The sequence below is a fragment of the Sander vitreus genome, chromosome 3 (assembly GCF_031162955.1).
Source record: "Sander vitreus isolate 19-12246 chromosome 3, sanVit1, whole genome shotgun sequence".
NCBI classification, from domain to species: domain Eukaryota; kingdom Metazoa; phylum Chordata; class Actinopteri; order Perciformes; family Percidae; genus Sander; species Sander vitreus.
The window spans coordinates 8855106-8873547 of record NC_135857.1 but is presented as its reverse complement, the minus strand read 5'-3'; the positions used below and the strand labels follow the sequence as shown (position 1 = coordinate 8873547).

The window sequence follows — 18442 nt, the reverse complement described above, 5'->3', positions numbered from 1 at the left end:
CCTCACGGACCAAAGCACGGGATGGTAGCCGGAGAGGTTCACTTCCTGGGCACTTGCCAATGTGCCCTTGAGCAAGGCACCGAACCCGCAACTGCTCGGGGCGCTCATCCATGGGCAGCCCCCTCACTCTGACATCTCTCTGTTAGTGCATGTATAGGTCCTGTGCATGTGTTTTATTTCAGGCCTGGGTGCAATGTGGGTAACTGCAACTGTACCAACAGGCATTTCTTCTTCTTCTTCTTCTTCTTCAGATGTCAAATCATGGGGAACTTGGACTTTTGCTGGACAGTGATGCTGATGATGAATTTGAGCCAAATTTGTCTTCAGATGAGGTAATGACGACAACATGACACAAACAATTGTCATATTTAATCCAAGACGTCTTGCCAAACAGTTTCTTTTTGCTTCATTTCCATTTGCCAGACTCTGTGTCCCAAAAGGCCGAGGCTAACCGGCCTGGAGGAGCTTTTTGAAGAGGAGGACAGGGCTCTGAAGAGCGTTACAGCAGCAGAAAAGACCCCAATGCCTGAACGAGTCCAGAGAGAAATCCAGCTGTACAGAAACCTGCCTGCTGTGCCCACATCAGAGGACGCTCTGGCCTGGTGGTGGAAGAGACGGGACTCGCTGCCTCTCCTGTCTCAGCTCTCCAACTCATACCTGTGTATCCAAGCATCGTCTGCTTCTCGTGAGAGAGTGTGTTCCACAGCAGGGGACACAATCAGCCCAGACGGGTCACACATTCTACCAGAACAGGCGGATATGCAGATTTTTCTACAGAAAAATTGATTAAAACCAATAAGATTTAGCAATACTAAAATCTTTTTATTCATGACCTATGTGTTCAAGTACATAATTCACTGTGCTGCTAGCTTAATGTTATGTCTAATTTACCTCATATCAACAAGGAGTAGTAAGGAGTATAATGTAAATATGTATAAATATGTTTTAGATTTGGCGATACAAGCAAAAATAACTATTTTTTACAATGATACCATCATAGACTGTTACTGAATATAAAGATGCTTTACAAAAGGTGGAGTGTTCTGGCTTTTTGTGTAACTTGAAAGTACAAAGTAAAGTAAAAGTTAGTTGCGAAGTAACATCAATATTTCTACTTTGATAGAAATATACTTTTAATGAAGCATTCTTCTTTTTGGAAAGGCAGGAATGGCAGAGTGGAGTGCAGTGCTGCTGCTACACGAGGAGTTACGGTAGACTCTCATGACAAAAAACTTATCGAAAGAATTTTGATAGTTAAAAAAATGCGGACCAACTTCATATAGGTGGCGGTCAAAACTGGGAGTGTTGCGTATCTTGCCAACAGTTATTCTGAATTAGAGGAAACTCGGCACAGTTGTTTCCAGTGCTCCTCTGAGGCCGTGTGCACAATTTGAAGTAAATCCCATTTCTGGGAGGGGCGAGGACTACGATTGGGCATCAAGAACCGAGTCCTACTTGGAATCATTTCAAATTTCGATTCCAGTAGAATCGTTTTTTGTTGGAATCGTTTAGAGGATTTGGTTTCAAATCCGATCATTGCTTCCCAATTTAATATGCGCAAGTTTTGGTTTCCGAAGCGACCAGGTGCTTCTTGTGTTGCTGCCGTGGAGCACACAGTAAGCGGAGCTCTTGTGTGGCATTATTTTACGTTGAAAAAGCCCGGTGACACTGCAAACCACCATTGAATCAAAATAAAACGTTCCTCTTATTTGTGAAAATAGGCATGTGACCCGTTTCAACTCCACCCTTCAAAGAACTGGAATCGAAAGGAAGAATCGGAATTGGAATCAGAATTCTCCAGAAATCCAAACGATGCCCAAACCTAGCGAGGACCCATTGATCGCTGCTTGCAGCTTAAATTTGACTTTGTTCTCTTTGAACCTCAAGATGACCCTAATATATGTAACCTGTCATACTCTTCATGCAGTAGTCATTCAGTAGTTTTCACCCCAATAAATCATACTACTATTTTATAATATGTCAGCCAAGCAAACTTCTAGTTGAGTAGGATATTCTAGCACTCGTTTCAAACCCTGGTTTAGCACTGTCGTTCTCAGGTAGTAGTAATATATTTGTGCTGCAATCAGTGCAATCAAATATTTTTATTTCTTTTTTTTATAGTAAACTGTGAAATAATTGAGGAACACACCTTTGAGGTATTTGTTATTATTACTTTATTATTATATTGAGTATTTCCAATTTCAATCTTATAAGATCAGAAGTAGAAAGGACAGAGACTGACTCTAAACATGAAGACTGTACTTTGTGGTGTTTCAGGAGGAAAAGTGCCTCAGTTATACTCTCATGTCAGTTTCACATTTTCTCCGTCAGCTTTGTGTACAATACCCTGGAATGAAGACAGGAATAAAATTCTGTGTTCATGTTAACCGTCAGTTTGTTCACACATCCTGTCAGTAAAGTCTGTTCAATGACTTCTTGTACAGATTCGAAAAAGAGAATAATAAATGAGCTCATTGTTGATTATTATCATAGTAATCCTGATACACAAATAAATGCAAATATTTTATAGATTTATTTTTTTTTTTAAATTAAAAAGATGGTGAGAACAAAATATCTACGATAAAGGAGGTCTTTCTCTCTTCAGACTCGTGCAGTCGAAGAGACAACAACCTTCATTACGAGCAGTGATAGTCTCCATGGCTAAACAGACACAGGAAGGAGCGCCGCCTAAAATAAACTCAAACATTCACACAACTAATGACAAGATGTCCAAATAACACACCAAGAATGTTTTATTGACAGCTGATCTCTGTGCAGTGAAGACACGCCACAACAATCAGCTCTCAGCAGCAAACATGGAGACTAAATTAGTTGAAGAGTTAACCCTTCCTGTTGTCCTCGGGTCAAATTTGACCTATTTTCAAAAATATGGGCCTATCAGAAATTTGGGTTTCTTTCAACCAAATAGTAAGTCAAATAAATGATCAGTTCACTACTTTCATTGAATTTGTGTGTTTTATTCAATTTCATAGCATTTGAAAAAAAAAAATGATAAAAGAACATTGAAAAAAGTGACAAAAATGTTGAAAAAAAAGTGACAGAAATGTCGGAAAAAGCTAAAAAAAACTTGGGGGAAAAAAATCCATGCAAACTTTAAAAAGGCACAGAAGAAGTCGAGAAAAATGTTGAAAAGAAGTGACAGAAACATCGGGAAAAGCTACAAAAGTGTCGAAAAAGACGACCAAAACGTTGGAAAAAAAACTTTTCATTTTAAATTTTGACCTAGAAAAACTAAGTTGCATGGTCGAAGGAAGACAACACAAGGGTAAGAACACAGCGTTTAACCCTCTATTTGAGTTGGCACAACTCAGCAGTGGCTCCAACAGGATAAGGCCCAAGTCCAGCATAGAGCGGCTGAGTGAATGTGGTCTGGACTCTGTGGAGGAGAGTCATGGTTTCAGAGAAGCTGTAAAAGGACAGAACACCTGCACTGTGATCCAGGTACACTCCTATTCTGGAAGACTCCGGACCTGAGACGCGAGTGTGGACTTTGTTGTAGCGAAAGATAAAAGTGTTACTCTGACACTCTAGCGACCAAGATTTGTCATTGAATCCAAATCCACATTCATTCGGCCTCCCGTCTCTGCTGATGTTCTTGTATGCGACCGCTACGTCAATTCCTCTCCCTTTCCACTCCCACTCCCAGTAACAACGTCCAGTCAGACTCTCTCTACTCAGGACCTGATGGCATCCAGTGAATCTGTCTGGGTGACTAGAATAAGGCTGCTGTTCTCTCATTACTGTTGCTTTTCTGTTGCCCTCAGATAATAACAGCTGTGGGTTTGCTGTGTTTGGATCCAGTGTGATGTCACGTGAATATTTTAAGAATTCAGCTCTGGTCTTGGGCTCTGGTTGTGGATTTGTGGTTACAACATGCACTTCAGTCCCTGTCAGTGAGATGTTTGTCCATTTCTCATTTAAAACGTGCTGTAGTTTATCTCGGACTTCTAACACAGCCGCTGTCACGTCCATAAAGTAGCGCCGAGGACGGATATGGATGCTGGATGTAGATTGGCTGAGTGGTGACAGTGAGGGATAGTTGTGTAGAAACTGGTTGTGATCCTCTGTGTGCGAAAGCTTCTTCAGCTCGGCGTCTTTCCTCTTCAGTTCTGTGATCTCCTGCTCCAGCTTCTCCTGAAGCTCTTTGACTCGACTCACTTCACTTTGCTGCCTGGATCTGACCTGCTGCTTCACATCAGAGCGTCTTTTCTCCATGAGACGGATCAGCTCAGTGAAGATCTCCTCGCTGTCCTCCACTGCTTTATCAGCAGAGTGATTGATGGCCTCCGACTGCTGTTGAAGCAGCTTCACATCTTTCTCTCTGTCCTGGATTCTCTGCTGGATGTTCAGTCGACTCCCCTCGAGCTTGTTCTGCCTCTCAGTCCTTTCTGCCGCAGCTGAGACTGTGTCGTGGCCTTTATGTTCATCCATTAAGCAGAGAGAACAGATACACTGCTGATCAGTACGGCAGAAAATCTTCATCACCTCATCATGACGAGAGCAGATGTTCTCCTGGAGCTTCTTGGACGGCTCCACCAGCTTGTGTTTTTCAAACGCAGGGGATTCGTAATGAGGCTGAAGGTGTTCCTCGCAGAAAGAGACCAGACACACCAGACAGGACTTGAGGGCTCTCCGTTTTCTCCCAGTGCAGACATCACAGGCCACATCTCTAGGTCCAGCAGAGCAGTGATCGGCAGGAGCAGCTTGGAATCCAGTCTTCTTCAGTTTCTCCACTAAATCTGCCAACATGGTGTTTTTCAGCAGGACAGGCCTCTCTCTAAAGGTTTGCCTGCAATGAGGGCAGCTGTGGATGTACTTGCGATCCTCTCCATCCCAGAACTCTTGAATACAGTTAATGCAGTAGCTGTGTCCACAGGGAATAGTCACCGGATCCTTCAGTAGATCCAGACAGATGGAACAAGAGAAAGTTTCCCGGTTCAGCTGAACTCCTTTCTGCGCCATTTCACCTCTCAATGACACACTTCTCGTTCGTCTGAGATTGACTTCCTGAGAATTGAAACTAGTTTGACCTCTGATATAATCAGCATGTGTTTCAGCAGTGAATGGGGCCTGCCAGCTCCACAAGCTGGTTACGCCCCTCTTCAAACTGTAGATCTGAAGGGGAGGGAACAAGGAAATACATGGACAGAGTGGTGCTCGCTGTGTTTGAGAGCAGGAACAGGAGGCAGGGGTTATCAAGCTAATGATGATTCATTCCAGGAAAAGGAGCGGTTTTAGAGAGATAGTGTGTTGAAAATTTTATATATATATATACTATAATAGAGCTAAAACTAGTTGGTCAAGTATGATTATACCGGAAAAGATCTGCTTTGCCTTCAAACTAAGAATAAAGACTGTCAATGTGTTTTGCATTTAAGCCCCTTTAGCTGTGTGTGTGTGTGTGTGTGTGTGTGTGTGTGTGTGTGTGTGTGTGTGTGTCTGTGTCTGTGTCTGAACTTTTGTCCCAGTATGTCCCTGGTGATTACTCTACATTTAAATTGTGATGTTTTGAGAGTAAAATGTGTAACCAGTAACATGCAGTTAGGCTACATGGTAAATGCAGTAGTACAATGTTTTCCTCTGAAGTAGAAGTAAACAGTAAGTCAGTAGTATACAGTGGGGTTGCATATTACAGTTTTTTACAACTGTTTACATACTAAATCTTTACATCTAGGCCTAACATGACTTTTGAAACCTCTCACTCAAACTACACACCCAATCTCCAAAACCGTGAGTTATTTGTCAGACTTTCACTTTTTTTTATCAATTATCAAATAACAATTCTCTACCTAAGACACAAAAATCTAACAATAAGTGACGTGCTTTCCTTCTCCAAACACAGCCAATCATAATGCTGCACTTATTCACCAGGTCACACCCCAACTCCTATACGGCTAACGTTAGCTCGACTGCAGTCGTTGGTTGCATGTGTGGTTAGTTTCAGTGTCAGTGTAGTCCACTAGTATGGCGCGCATAATTTGCACACATCCACAATATCCTCATGTCTGGGTTTTCCTTTTGACGCGGGATTCTGTAGAGAAACAGACCGGGCTTGTCTCTCTTCCGTTTGTGAACCTAATTGAACAACAACTATCTGATATTTTGGCTACCGTGTGGTAAAAGCTGAGCTGACTCGTTGCTTCTGTTTGCCCTCCAGTTGGGCGCTCCCATAGTGCCGTGACATCATGGGAAAACTATAAATGGGCCTATCAATTTAATTTGTCACATGAAATGGTAGAAGTACAGTTCCAGTGAAATGCTATCCCATCAGCTCCTTCAAGGCCGTCAGATCGCCATGCCAACCATCAGCAGCTGCTGCTCTTTTTCGTTTCTTTTTTTTTTATCAAACATGACTTCTTTATCTCATCATCAGAGGAAACTTTGCAGCATCAGCTCTCTATCCAGCAATCAATGTCCTTTACACAAGTCTAAAACCAAGGAGGCTGACGGGACTTACATACACACATTATTCAGACAGGAGAGGAAACAAGCAGAGATAAGAGGGGGTGTCTGTGTGTGTGTCTCTGTGTGTGTGTGTGTCTGTATGTGTGAGAATGTGTGTCTATGTGTGTTTGTGTGTGTGTGTGTGTGTGTGTGTGTGTGTGTGTGTGTGAGACTATGTGTTAGAATGTGTGTCTGTGTGTGTGTGTCTCTGTGTATGTGTGTGTGTGTGTGTATCTCTGTGTGCATGTGTATTTCTGTGTGTGTGTGTGTGTGTGTGTGTGTGTGTGTGTGTATATAAGACAAGTCCAAGGCACTCTTCTTCAAGTTAAAAAGCCTTTATTTGGATGGCTATTTCATATTGAAATGGTTAGTACATTGCTTTTAAATGGTAACAGTTATAATTAAAAAACGTTAATCAAATATTTATATTTATCAAACAGCTATTTAAAACATATAGAAGTGGAATGTAACGTAGGCCTAATACTCTTTAACTCCAATTTGCTAACTTTAGTTACTTTCAGATTTAGATCTTAATAATGCATGACTTTTACTTGTAACAGAGAGCTTTTATTTAAGTTAAAGGTCTCAGTACTTTTTCTACAACAGTCGGCGGTCCCCTTGCTAAATAAAGGTTTGTTTGTACTTTTGGTCACTTTGACTCTTAATTTGAAGGCGGACCGGATGTCATCATGATTGTGGTTGACCCGACACTGCCGTTTGTAGCTATTCAACCTGCCTGACAAGTGTGATTGTGGATGCGTGAATATCAGTGCTGAAGACTGAAAAGCGCTCCAAGGGTTATTGTTAGCTAGCTAGTTTTGTCATATAATTCTTACATATTTACAGAGGAGTTTTAACACTACTGACAAGCTATCAGCCGTGGACGGCCCTGATGGCGGCTGTGAGGAGTATGAACAAAATGTATGGAGTATGTTTCCATGTTGTTCGTCAGACGGCAGGACTGAAGGTATCGAGGCTGCTTCAACACAGAGCCTTCAGAGTCGGTGTAAGTTTATAAAAAAGTGAAACATTGTTGTATTGTTCTGTTAGAGATAAGGTAGCTAGTGTTAGTAACACGAAAGGTCGCTTTAGCATCCACAGGGTTGTTGGAAAAAGTGGTCTGACTATGGCCTAATATCAAAACTAACGATGTCAAGTTAAGTATTCAGCCACAAAATAGTTAACGTTAACTGTAGGTATGAAGTTTAAACTTGTTATGTTTAGGTTATGATTAGAGCTGGTTGGTTTTGAGGACCCATCAAGGATTCACAAGAACGCGTTGCTTGACTTCTCCAGTTGTCGCGATGGGTTGTGAGCCAGCCAGCTAGCTAGCTTAACGCTAACGCTGGTTGATAACCTTGCAGAATTAAGTTACGTTAATTATATACCGATTCTCCAACGCAGTATATGAAGTCAAATTGTAGGTGCCCCAATGTTTGTGAATATATATGAGTAATTTTTAATTCAAGGTGCACTAGTAAGTGCACCTTGTGTTGGACGTTGTGACTGAGGCTTAGCTAGGTAACGTTAGCTAATAGCTAGCTAGCTGGCTAAAGCTTTAGCTTAGTTGTATTGCCATTGGTCGAGCAAAGGGGCGTAGGATAAAACTTCCGTCTTCAAGTTAAAGTCGAAATATCAACAAAAATAAATAATAAAAATAAATAAAGTCGAAATATCTTTTTTACTTAAACAAAAGTCACGTTAAGTTTTGTTGTCGACTCCCATGAAATATATTGCATATTCTGGTGTTATTTGTTGTGTTCTGTCAATATGCTGTCTATGCCAGATGTGTGTCACTAAAGTTAATATTTTTATTGTGTAAATAATGATGGCAAATCGTTTACAAATATAACGATAACATGTTTTACTTCACTATCAATAGGCTACTTGTATATTCCTACGACAGTATGTTCAGTCATAACTGTAGTGTCACGGTGTAATAAGCAGTGGTGGGAAGTAACCGAGTACATTTACTCAAGTACAGTACTTAGGCTAATGTTACTTGTATTTTACTCAAGTATTTCCATTTTATGCTACGTTGTACTTCTACTCCTCTACATTTCAGAGGCAAATGTGGTAGTTTTTACTCCACTACATTTATTTAATATCTTTAGTTAATAGTTTGAAGATTTAGATTATTAACGCTAAATGTAAATTGATGTAATAAATGATGAATATTATTATGAATTAAGATACCCGGCAGTGTATACAGTAGTTAAAATAAGCCCCACTTTTATCAGCTACAACATTAAATTGAAGCAGTTAATGCATCACTTATTATAATCCAGTAATATGATATTAATCTGAAATGGACCATTCTGCATAATAAATACTTTTACTTCCGGTACTTTATTATTACAGTATATTTTGATGCTAATACTTTTGTAATTTGAATGCAGATTTTTTAGTTGTAAATTCAAAGGGTAAAGGGTATTTACAGTCTATGATTTTAACACTGTATTAAGTATTGATCCTTTCACTGACTACTTTGTCTCCCTCTAGTGATCATTCAGGATATCTGCACTTTCCGGCTATCTGGTTTGCATAATAAATACATTTTGAGTCAAACTATATTTTAATATTTAAATCAAACCTGTGTACTCCTACACTATATAGAAATATGAATTCCAACATGAATACTAAAATTGCCCTGTCATTAAGAGTGTTGCATATGAATCTACTGGAGCTAAAAGAAAAATACAAGAAATGTGGCCGCGCCAGGGTACAGCTTCATAAACCAAACAGTATTGCTGAGGCATTAAGATAACATCCCATGAAAGCCCCTGTTTAATGCTGAAACATCATAAATCCCAATAAACACAATCTGTGATTTACACCTATTGCAGGAAGTTTTTCAAACAGGAAATGGGGCCGTATTCCAGTAAAATCACCTTTTGTAATATGACATTAAGAGGAAGCTGAATCCCCTTTGTGTGGTGTCTATTTTAGAGAGGGCTTTGCTTTGTCACACGGATGTTTTTTAAGAATATTTTTTGGCCGTTTTGGCCTTTAATTGATAGGACAGTTGTAGACAGGAAAGGGAGAGAGAGGGGAAAGACTTGCAGGTCGGAATCAAACCGTGGACCGCTGTGCTAAGGACTGAGCCTTTGTACATGGGGCGCACGCTCTACCAGGTGACCTACCAGGGCGCCCCCCCCACACGGATGTTTTTAAAAAAACATAATGCTTAGCGTGAATCTTCCAGGCTGTGCAGCAGCAGCAGCCCTTTGACTCAACACTGGAAAAGCCCCAGTTCCCCGGAGCCTCAGCCGACTTTGTGGATCAGCTTGATTTCATCCAGCCCAACGTCATCTCTGGGATCCCAGTTTATCGGGTGATGGACAGACAGGGAAACATCATCAACCCCTCTCAAGACCCTCAGGTAGAGTCCGCCTGCCTACCTCCCTGGTTATTGAAAGAGGCACTGTGACCTCCACTCAGTTAATGTGTTGGTGGTTTTGTATGTTTCTTCCCTGCTCAGCTCTCCAAAGAGACAGTTTTGAACTTTTACCAGAAGATGACTCTGCTGAACACCATGGACCGCATTCTTTATGAGTCCCAGAGACAGGTTAGTGTTTCCTCTTGCATTTCCAGGTAACAATGACACAGCTGAACAATGTTGAAAAGTCATTTTTTTCCCCTGTTACAGGGTCGCATCTCCTTCTACATGACCAACTATGGTGAGGAGGGGACACATATTGGTAGTGCTGCTGCTCTTGACCCAAACGACATAGTCTTCGGTCAATACAGAGAAGCTGGTAAGACTCAGACAGCATGTAATGTAATTTAAACAGGGACAATGCACAATTAAACATTCTGAAACATCCTAAAACCAGCCCCTTACCCCCTCCCAACAAAGCTATGCAATCAAAATCCTAACCCCTCCCATTACACACACACACACACACACACACACACACACACACACACACACACACACACACTCTTTCAGAAATGTATGGCATGCTGTGGCTTTTCCTGAAATAATTCCCTTTTAGAAATGGGGTTACTTTTTAAGTTATGATAGTGATCAAAGCAAGTGACTTACCTTAAATTTTATTTTTACAACTATTTTTTGTAGGGAAGCTTTGCTCCAAGCTTGTTAGGCAGTTTTATCTAAAGAGGTGTGCCAGTGATCGCTTTGGTGCACAACAATCATGTGACTGGTGACATTTGAGGCAAACAATGCTTCATTTAGTCAGCAACGCACCCATGTCCAACTGCATCAGTCAGCATTCTGTCGTTCAGAAAACTCAGAAAGGCAGTCTTTATTTGTAGATCACATTTCGTACAGCAGCAAAAACTAATGGTTATATATATATATATATATATATATTTTCATATAAAAATACATCTAGAAATAGACCATTACATATACCTCCTTACTAATTCCTACCCTCCAGCCTTTTGGCTAATATACCTCCTGCAGGCCCATTGAGTTAATAATAACCATCAGTTGCCCAGGGTTTCTTATCTTGTGAGTAACAGTGTTATAATTCCTGTGCTGCCCTGCAGGAGTGCTGATGTACCGGGGTTTCCCTCTGGATCTGTTCATGGCTCAGTGCTACGCCAACGCCGATGACCTGGGCAAGGGCCGGCAGATGCCCGTGCACTACGGCAGCAAAGATCTGAACTTTGTCACCATCTCCTCTCCTCTGGCCACTCAGATTCCCCAGGGTGAGCTGCTGTACACCTGTGTAAAGCTCTCCAGTCTCTAAGTGCATACATATACCTGTAAATACAGTGTGTGTGTGTGTGTGTGTGTGTGTGTGTATATAATATATATTTTTATTTGTGTGTGTGTTTGTTTCAGCGGCCGGAGCTGCATATGCCCTCAAGAGAGAAAACCTGAACCGGGCTGTGATCTGTTATTTCGGAGAGGGCGCGGCCAGTGAAGGGGACGCACACGCTGGCTTCAACTTCTCTGCTACGCTCGAGTGCCCGCTGATATTCTTCTGTCGTAACAACGGCTACGCCATCTCCACCCCCACCAACGAGCAGTACAGGGGAGATGGCATTGGTAAGAGGCGTTTTTCTGCTGTATTTAAACACGTGTATTAGGAATTCTCAGCAGCTCTTATGAACACAAGATTCCTTCTTCCTGTGATTGAACAGCTGCTCGTGGTCCGGGGTACGGCATGCTGTCCATCCGTGTCGACGGTAACGATGTGTTTGCCGTGTACAACGCTACGAAGGAGGCGCGCCGCAGAGCTGTGGCTGAGAACCAGCCCTTCCTCATCGAGGCAATGACCTACAGGTTAGTTTGTTTGACGGATTTTTGACCGTTCTGCATTTTCACTGAGAACGACTTTTAAGCTGACAGCTCGTTGTACTGTGGTTATTAGAAATGTTTGATTTTTGCTACTTAAATTTGTTTAAATTGGCAAACCTCTTTAGTTTGAGGTGAATGCAGAATTGACAAATTACAAAACAGATGTACAATATTAAAAGTTGTTTTAAAGCACAGAATGACCACCATTTAACTTTCAGTGTATTTAACTGTGCCATTATTAACACACACAAATATTTAGTTTTGACTACAGACAGTTTGGTTAGAAATGCAGGTGTGTTTATGCTAGTGTGGCCTGAGGTCTGGTGAGCTCTGCCCTTTCTGACTCCACACCCACATTTCTTCAGTTTTCAAACTTGTAGTCTTCAGCCCTAACTGATGTCCACTCGAGGCAATTTATCAGATTTTGCACACAAAAAAGAAACATGTAAATCCTCCCATTAATGGTCCCTTTGTGGCCAGAAGAGAGCACAAAAACAACCGACTAAATACTAGTTAATGATGAGAACGCAGTTGAAGAAAGGTGTTTTTTATTTTTTTTTAAGATTTCTGGGTTTTTATGGCCCTTAATTGACAGGATAGCTGGAAGACAGGAAAGGGGAGAAAGAGAGGGGGGGCGACATGTAGCAAAGGGCCCCGGGTCGGATTCTAACCCGGGCTGCTGCCAAGGACTCAGACCACATGGGCTGCTCACTCTACTGTGTGAGCTAGAGGTTGGACATCTCATTCAGAATGGACCCTTAGCAAAGTGAGATGTTTGGGAAGATGGAGATTAGATGGTCAAGGGATCTGTGATTTATACTAAAATACATGAACTGATCTATTGCATTTCCCTCTCTGCATTATATCTTGTATGTATATCAAAGCTACAATATGTAATGCTGACAGCCAGTGTTTAAAATGGTTACCGTAGTCCAAATTTAAAATACTTTCGGCCCCTCCCCCCCGATTCGAAGTTCACGGGGGTTGCCAGGTTGAGAACTCTGAACCCAATTTTCCACAATGTCAGTGTTAGCTAGTTGCTAGTCTCGCAATCCTGGAGACTCGACTTGGACTTCCAAAAAAATGACTTGTGAACATCTCTGGTCCGTACCCAGGTCGCAGTCATCATTTTTCGGCTACAGCCGCTGAACAGGCTCCTTTGTTTTGCCAAAGTTAAATAGTATGTTTCAAAGGAGACAATACTGGCTTTGGCATTGTTGCAGACCTGCCAACCTTGAAAAACTTCTTTGAGTAGCAACTTCCTGATTTATTGTCGAAGTTCTGTTTCATGAACACGGCGGCACACACGCGGAAAAAAAAAAAGTGCCATTACCGCTGTCTCTGATGTCATTTGGGATTGTTGGGCATCAGTATAGTGTGTCATTTAGTTCACATGCTTACCAATCACTTCACATGGTCCTAGGACGTAGTCATTAGTCATAGCCCAGGTTACTTATCCATCCATCCATCTTAATCCGCTTATCCGGGGTCGGGTCGCAGGGGTAGCAGCTCCAGCAGGGGACCCCAAACTTCCCTTTCCCGAGCCACATTAACCAGCTCCGACTGGGGGATCCCGAGGCGTTCCCAGGCCAGGTTAGAGATATAATCCCTGCACCTAGTCCTGGGTCTCCCCCGAGGCCTCCTCCCAGCTGGACGTGCCTGGAACACCTCCCTAGGGAGGCGCCCAGGGGGCATCCTTACCAGATGCCCGAACCACCTCAACTGGCTCCTTTCGACGCAAAGGAGCAGCGGCTCTACTCCGAGCTCCTCACAGATAACTGAGCTTCTCACCCTATCTCTAAGGGAGACGCCAGCTACCCTCCTGAGGAAACCCATTTCGGCCGCTTGTACCCTGGATCTTGTTCTTTCGGTCATGACCCAGCCTTCATGACCATAGGTGAGGGTAGGAACAAAAAACTGACCGGTAGATTGAGAGCTTTGCCTTCTGGCTCAGCTCTCTTTTCGTCTAACGGTGCGATAAATTGAATGTAATACCGCACCTGCTGTGCCGATTCTCCGACCAATCTCCCGCTCCATTGTCCCCTCACTCGCGAACAAGACCCCAAGGTACTTGAACTCCTTCACTTGGGGTAAGGACTCATTCCCTACCTGGAGAAGGCACTCCATCGGTTTCCTGCTGAGAACCATGGCCTCCGATTTAGAGGTGCTGATCCTCATCCCAGCCGCTTCACACTCGGCTGCGAACCGATCCAGTGAGTGCTGAAGGTCACAGGCCGATGATGCCATCAGGACCACATCATCTGCAAAAAGCAGCGATGAGATCCCCAGCCCACCGAACTGCAACCCCTCTCCACCCCGACTACGCCTCGATATCCTGTCCATAAATACTACAAACAGGATTGGTGACAAAGCGCAGCCCTGGCGGAGGCCAACTCTCACCTGAAACGAGTCCGACTTACTGCCGAGAACCCGGACACAGCTCTCGCTTTGGTCGTACAGAGATTGGATGGCCCTGAGAAGGGACCCCCCTCACCCCGTACTCCCGCAGCACCTCCCACAGTATCTCCCGGGGCACCCGGTCATACGCCTTCTCCAGATCCACAAAACACATGTAGACTGGTTGGGCATACTCCCAGGCTCCCTCCAGGATCCTTGCGAGAGTAAAGATCTGGTCCGTTGTTCCCACGACCAGGGACGGAATCCGCATTGTTCCTCTTCAACCTGAGATTCGACTATCGACCGAACCCTCCTTTCCAGCACCTTGGAGTAGACTTTACCGGGGAGGCTGAGAAGTGTGATACCCCTGTAATTGGCACACACCCTCTGGTCCCCCCTTTTTTAAAAAGGGGAACCACCACCCCGGTCTGCCACTCCTTAGGCACCGTCCCAGACTTCCACGCAATGTTGAAGAGGCGTGTCAACCAAGACAACCCCTCCACACCCAGAGCTTTAAGCATTTCTGGACGGATCTCATCAATTCCTGGGGCTTTGCCACTGTGGAGTTGTTTAACTACCTCAGCAACCTCCACCAGGGAAATTGATGCCAATCCCCCCTCATCCTCCAGCTCTGCCTCTACCATAGAGGGCGTATTAGTCGGATTTAGGAGTTCCTCAAAGTGCTCCTTCCACCGCTCTATTACCTCCTCAGTTGAGGTCAACAGCGTCCCATCCTTACTGTACACAGCTTGGATGGTTCTCCGCTTCCCCCCTCCTGAGGTGGCGAACGGTTTTCCAGAAGCACCTTGGTGCCGACCGAAAGTCCTTCTCCATGTCTTCTCCGAACTTCTCCCACACCCGCTGCTTTGCCTCTTTCACGGTAGAGGCTGCAGCCCTTCGGTGCACTTTGCAACTGCCTCCGGAGTCCTCTGGGATAACATATCCCGGAAAGACTCCTCCTTCAGTCGGACGGCTTCCCTGACCACCGGTGTCCACCACGGTGTTCGTGGGTTACCGCCCCTTGAGGCACCTAAGACCACAGCTCCTCACCGCAGCTTCAGCAATGGAAACTTTGAACATTGTCCACTCGGGTTCAATGCCCCCCAGCCTCCACAGGGATGCACGAAAAGCTCCGCCGGAGGTGTGAGTTGAAAGTCTGTCGGACAGGGGCCTCCTCCAGACGTTCCCAATTTACGCGCACTACCCGTTTGGGCTTACCAGGTCTGTCCAGAGTCTTCCCCCCACCCCCTTGACCCAACTCACCACCAGATGGTGATCGGTTGACAGCTCCGCCCCTCTCTTCACCCGAGTGTCCAAAACATACGGCCTCAGATCAGATGAAACGATTATAAAATCGATCATTGACCTTTGGCCTAAGGTGCTCTGGTACCAAGTACACTTATGAGCATCCCTATGTTCGAACATGGTGTTCGTTATAGACAGTCCATGACTAGCACAGAAGTCCAACAACAAACAACCACTCTGGTTTAGATCAGGGAGGCCGTTCCTCCCAATCACGCCTCTCCATGTGTCTCCATCATTGCCCACGTGCGCGTTGAAGTCCCCCAGCAGAACTATGGAGTCCCCGACTGGAGCCCCATGCAGGACTCCACTCAAGGTCTCCAAGAAGGCCGAATACTCTGAACTCTTGTTTGGTGCATATGCACAAACAACAGTCAGAGTTTTCCTCCCCACAACCCGCAGGCGTAGGGAGGCGACACTCGTCCACCGGGTTAAACTCCAACGTAGCGGCGCTCAGCCGGGGGCTTGCTGAGTATCCCCACACCCGCCCGGCGCCTCACACCCTGTGCAACTCCGGAGAAGAAAAGAGTCCAACCCCTATCCAGGAGTATGGTTCCAGAACCGAGACTGTGCGTAGAGGTAAGCCCCACCAGAGCTAACCGGTAGCGCTCCACCTCCCGCACAAGTTCCGGCTCCTTCCCCCACAGAGAGGTGACATTCCACGTCCCCAGAGCCAGCGTCTGCTGTCCAGGTCTGGTCCGTCGAGGCCCCTGACCTTCACTGCCACCCGTATGGCAGCGCACCCGACCCCAGCGGTTCCTCCCACAGGTGGTGGGCCCATGGGATGGAGAGATAGGTGCCACGTAGCTTTTTCGGGCTGTGCCCGACCGGGCTCCGTGGCAAACCCGGCCACCAGACGCTCGCTGACGAGCCCTCCATCTGGGCCTGGCTCCAGAAGGGGGCCCCGGGCTTCCTCCGGGCAGGGTCACTCCATCTCTACCTCGGTCACTCATAGGGTTTTTGAACCATTCTTTGTCTGGCCCCTCACTTGAGACCACTTTGCCTTGGGAGACCCTACCAGGAGCACAAAGCTCCAGACAACACAGCCCTCAGGTTCATAGGGACACACAAACCTCTCCACCACGATAAGGTGATGGTCCCCGGTAAGTCTTGGAAATCACCAACAACAGTCGTGCATGAATACCTGCTACAGTAGCAGATAACCTTTAACCTTACGTGCCGGTCACATCGTCCGCTCACAGTGAAGTCCTGCACGGATCAACAGATGTTAGAGTCCGGCGGCTGCTCGCTCTCTTTGTTATAAGACGCACACCGAGCAGATTAATGCGCTCACAGATCCAATCTTTTCAGATAATAAGCCATTAGCCTCTTAGCTTGAGCTTTGTCTGAAGGTGCTGAGCGGCCAGCCAGGTTCCGACACCCGACATGTTCTGCACATCCTCCGCTCAGTTGAACCGTTAACCCCCCGGTACCGGTCAGAGAGGCGTGTTTACTTTGTGTCTCGGTCCTCCGGTGCGTCCAGCTACGGCCTTCAGTCAGTTTTTAATTAGCCTACATTAGTAACAGTTCATTTTGTTGCGGTATGAACTTAATCCTAGGAAAGGCAAAAAAAATACAAGACCTTTTGTAACGAAATCCAAAACTGAGACGGCTACTGCACGTCAACCGTCAGCGAGTGAACTCGAAGCAGTCACCTGATTTTTGCGTAGTTTAAAGTGACAAATCGTATCACCATATTTTGATGTCAAAATGCGTTTCTACTACGCAAAATGCGTACAGGCTGGCCGGTCTGTTGTTGTCAGAGAAGATAGTATTTCAACTTAGCATGTTTCCTTAACTTTGTGGAAATTTTGATTTTAATAGTATTCATGTTTTAAAATTAGGAGTTGATGTTTATTATTACTTAATAAAGAGGATGAGGTGGCAGGATTTGAATGGGTTGCAATTTGTAACAACACGATGACGATGAGATTTTGTTTTTGAAGAATTGTTTAAAATGTACTCACCCCTAAAATGATGTAGTATGGGTAGTCGATAGAAGTTGAAAAGATCATTATTTGTATTCCTCAGAATCGGACACCACAGCACCAGTGACGACAGCTCGGCATACCGCTCGGTGGACGAGGTGAACTACTGGGACAAGCAGGACCATCCCATCTCCCGGCTGAGACACTACATGACCACCCGCGGCTGGTGGAGCGAGGACGACGAGAGGAGCTGGCGGAAGCAGTCGCGCAAGACGGTGATGGAGGCATTCGAGAGGGCCGAGAAACGCCTGAAGCCCAACGTAGAACTGATGTTTACCGACGTGTACCAGGAGATGACGCCCGGTCTGAACAAGCAGAGAGAATCCATGTGGAGGCACGTGCAGCAGTACAAAGAGCACTACCCACTCGACCTGTACGATAAATAACTGCATCCACAGGGTGGAACCACTTGCAATTTGCTGACTAAATGTGGGAGTGGGTGACGATTGAGACTAAAACCTTTTACTGTATTCATACAAATAGTTTTGATATGACGTGTGTCATTTCTTTCTGCACAACTGAGGAAGAGAGATTTTGCTTTCAAAAATATTGTCCTTCATACCTCTGGGTTTGGTGCCTTAAGTTAATAGATTTGCTGTCCGTAGTAGAGCTCTTTAATGAATATTAAATCACTCTTGTTCTCAAGGTTACCACTGTTCTTTTTGCAGAGCGGCAAAAAAAACAAACAGCTGGTGCAGTTTGAATGCAAAGGAAACTGAGAAATCGAGCAATAATCGGTGGAATTGTACCCATGTTGTCTATGTACCCTCTCCTGTAACTGTCCTCTCCAGTGATCATGGCATTTAAAACGTTTCCTTGTGTATCATTTAGGTGACGGACAAACTTATGTTTAAAGAAAAAGAAGAAAAAAAACTACTATTTGAATGGTTTTTAGTATACACACCCAGATTTTAGATGGATTTGTATGCTGTAATGCTGTTACACACTATTCTAAATCCCAGAACTCTACACGTTTCATGTTTGGTGTTTTGTGAAAAAATAAACTATGACACTTTAA

General features: G+C 44.5%; 3 protein-coding genes across 6 annotated transcripts in view; 2 read left to right on the top strand and 1 right to left on the bottom strand.

Moving 5' to 3' along the window:
* LOC144515229 (uncharacterized) overlaps positions 1-1032 on the top strand; it is a 12605-nt gene extending 11573 nt beyond the window's left edge. For all 4 annotated transcript variants that reach the window (XM_078245879.1, XM_078245877.1, XM_078245878.1 and 1 more), the window contains 2 exons: positions 252-332; positions 424-1032. In XM_078245879.1, the coding sequence (XP_078102005.1) occupies positions 252-332; positions 424-786 (444 nt within the window). In that variant the 3' untranslated portion in view covers positions 787-1032. The remainder of the gene's footprint in view (positions 1-251; positions 333-423) is intronic.
* A 1974-nt stretch (positions 1033-3006) lies between these two features.
* On the bottom strand, positions 3007-5064 carry LOC144515230 (tripartite motif-containing protein 16-like). Its single transcript, XM_078245881.1, has one exon. The coding sequence runs from the start codon at positions 4981-4983 to the stop codon at positions 3310-3312; it is 1674 nt and encodes a 557-aa protein (XP_078102007.1). The 5' UTR covers positions 4984-5064; the 3' UTR covers positions 3007-3309.
* Positions 5065-7159: 2095 nt separating this feature from the next.
* On the top strand, positions 7160-18442 carry bckdha (branched chain keto acid dehydrogenase E1 subunit alpha). Its single transcript, XM_078245871.1, has 8 exons — positions 7160-7471; positions 9671-9847; positions 9947-10033; positions 10115-10223; positions 10981-11142; positions 11279-11485; positions 11581-11722; positions 17468-18442. The coding sequence occupies exons 1-8, from the start codon at positions 7358-7360 to the stop codon at positions 17808-17810; spliced, it is 1341 nt and encodes a 446-aa protein (XP_078101997.1). The 5' UTR covers positions 7160-7357; the 3' UTR covers positions 17811-18442.

What these genes read in the sequence shown, in the direction of transcription:
- LOC144515230 (XM_078245881.1), bottom strand. Translation starts at nt 4,983, where the DNA reads ATGGCGCAGAAAGGAGTTCAGCTGAACCGGGAAACTTTCTCTTGTTCC.
- bckdha (XM_078245871.1), top strand. Translation starts at nt 7,358, where the DNA reads ATGGCGGCTGTGAGGAGTATGAACAAAATGTATGGAGTATGTTTCCAT. An exon ending in TTTATGAGTCCCAGAGACAG is followed by an intron (nt 10,034 to 10,114) that starts GTTAGTGTTTCC and finishes CCCCTGTTACAG; the next exon opens with GGTCGCATCTCCTTCTACAT. An exon ending in CGGTCAATACAGAGAAGCTG is followed by an intron (nt 10,224 to 10,980) that starts GTAAGACTCAGA and finishes GCTGCCCTGCAG; the next exon opens with GAGTGCTGATGTACCGGGGT.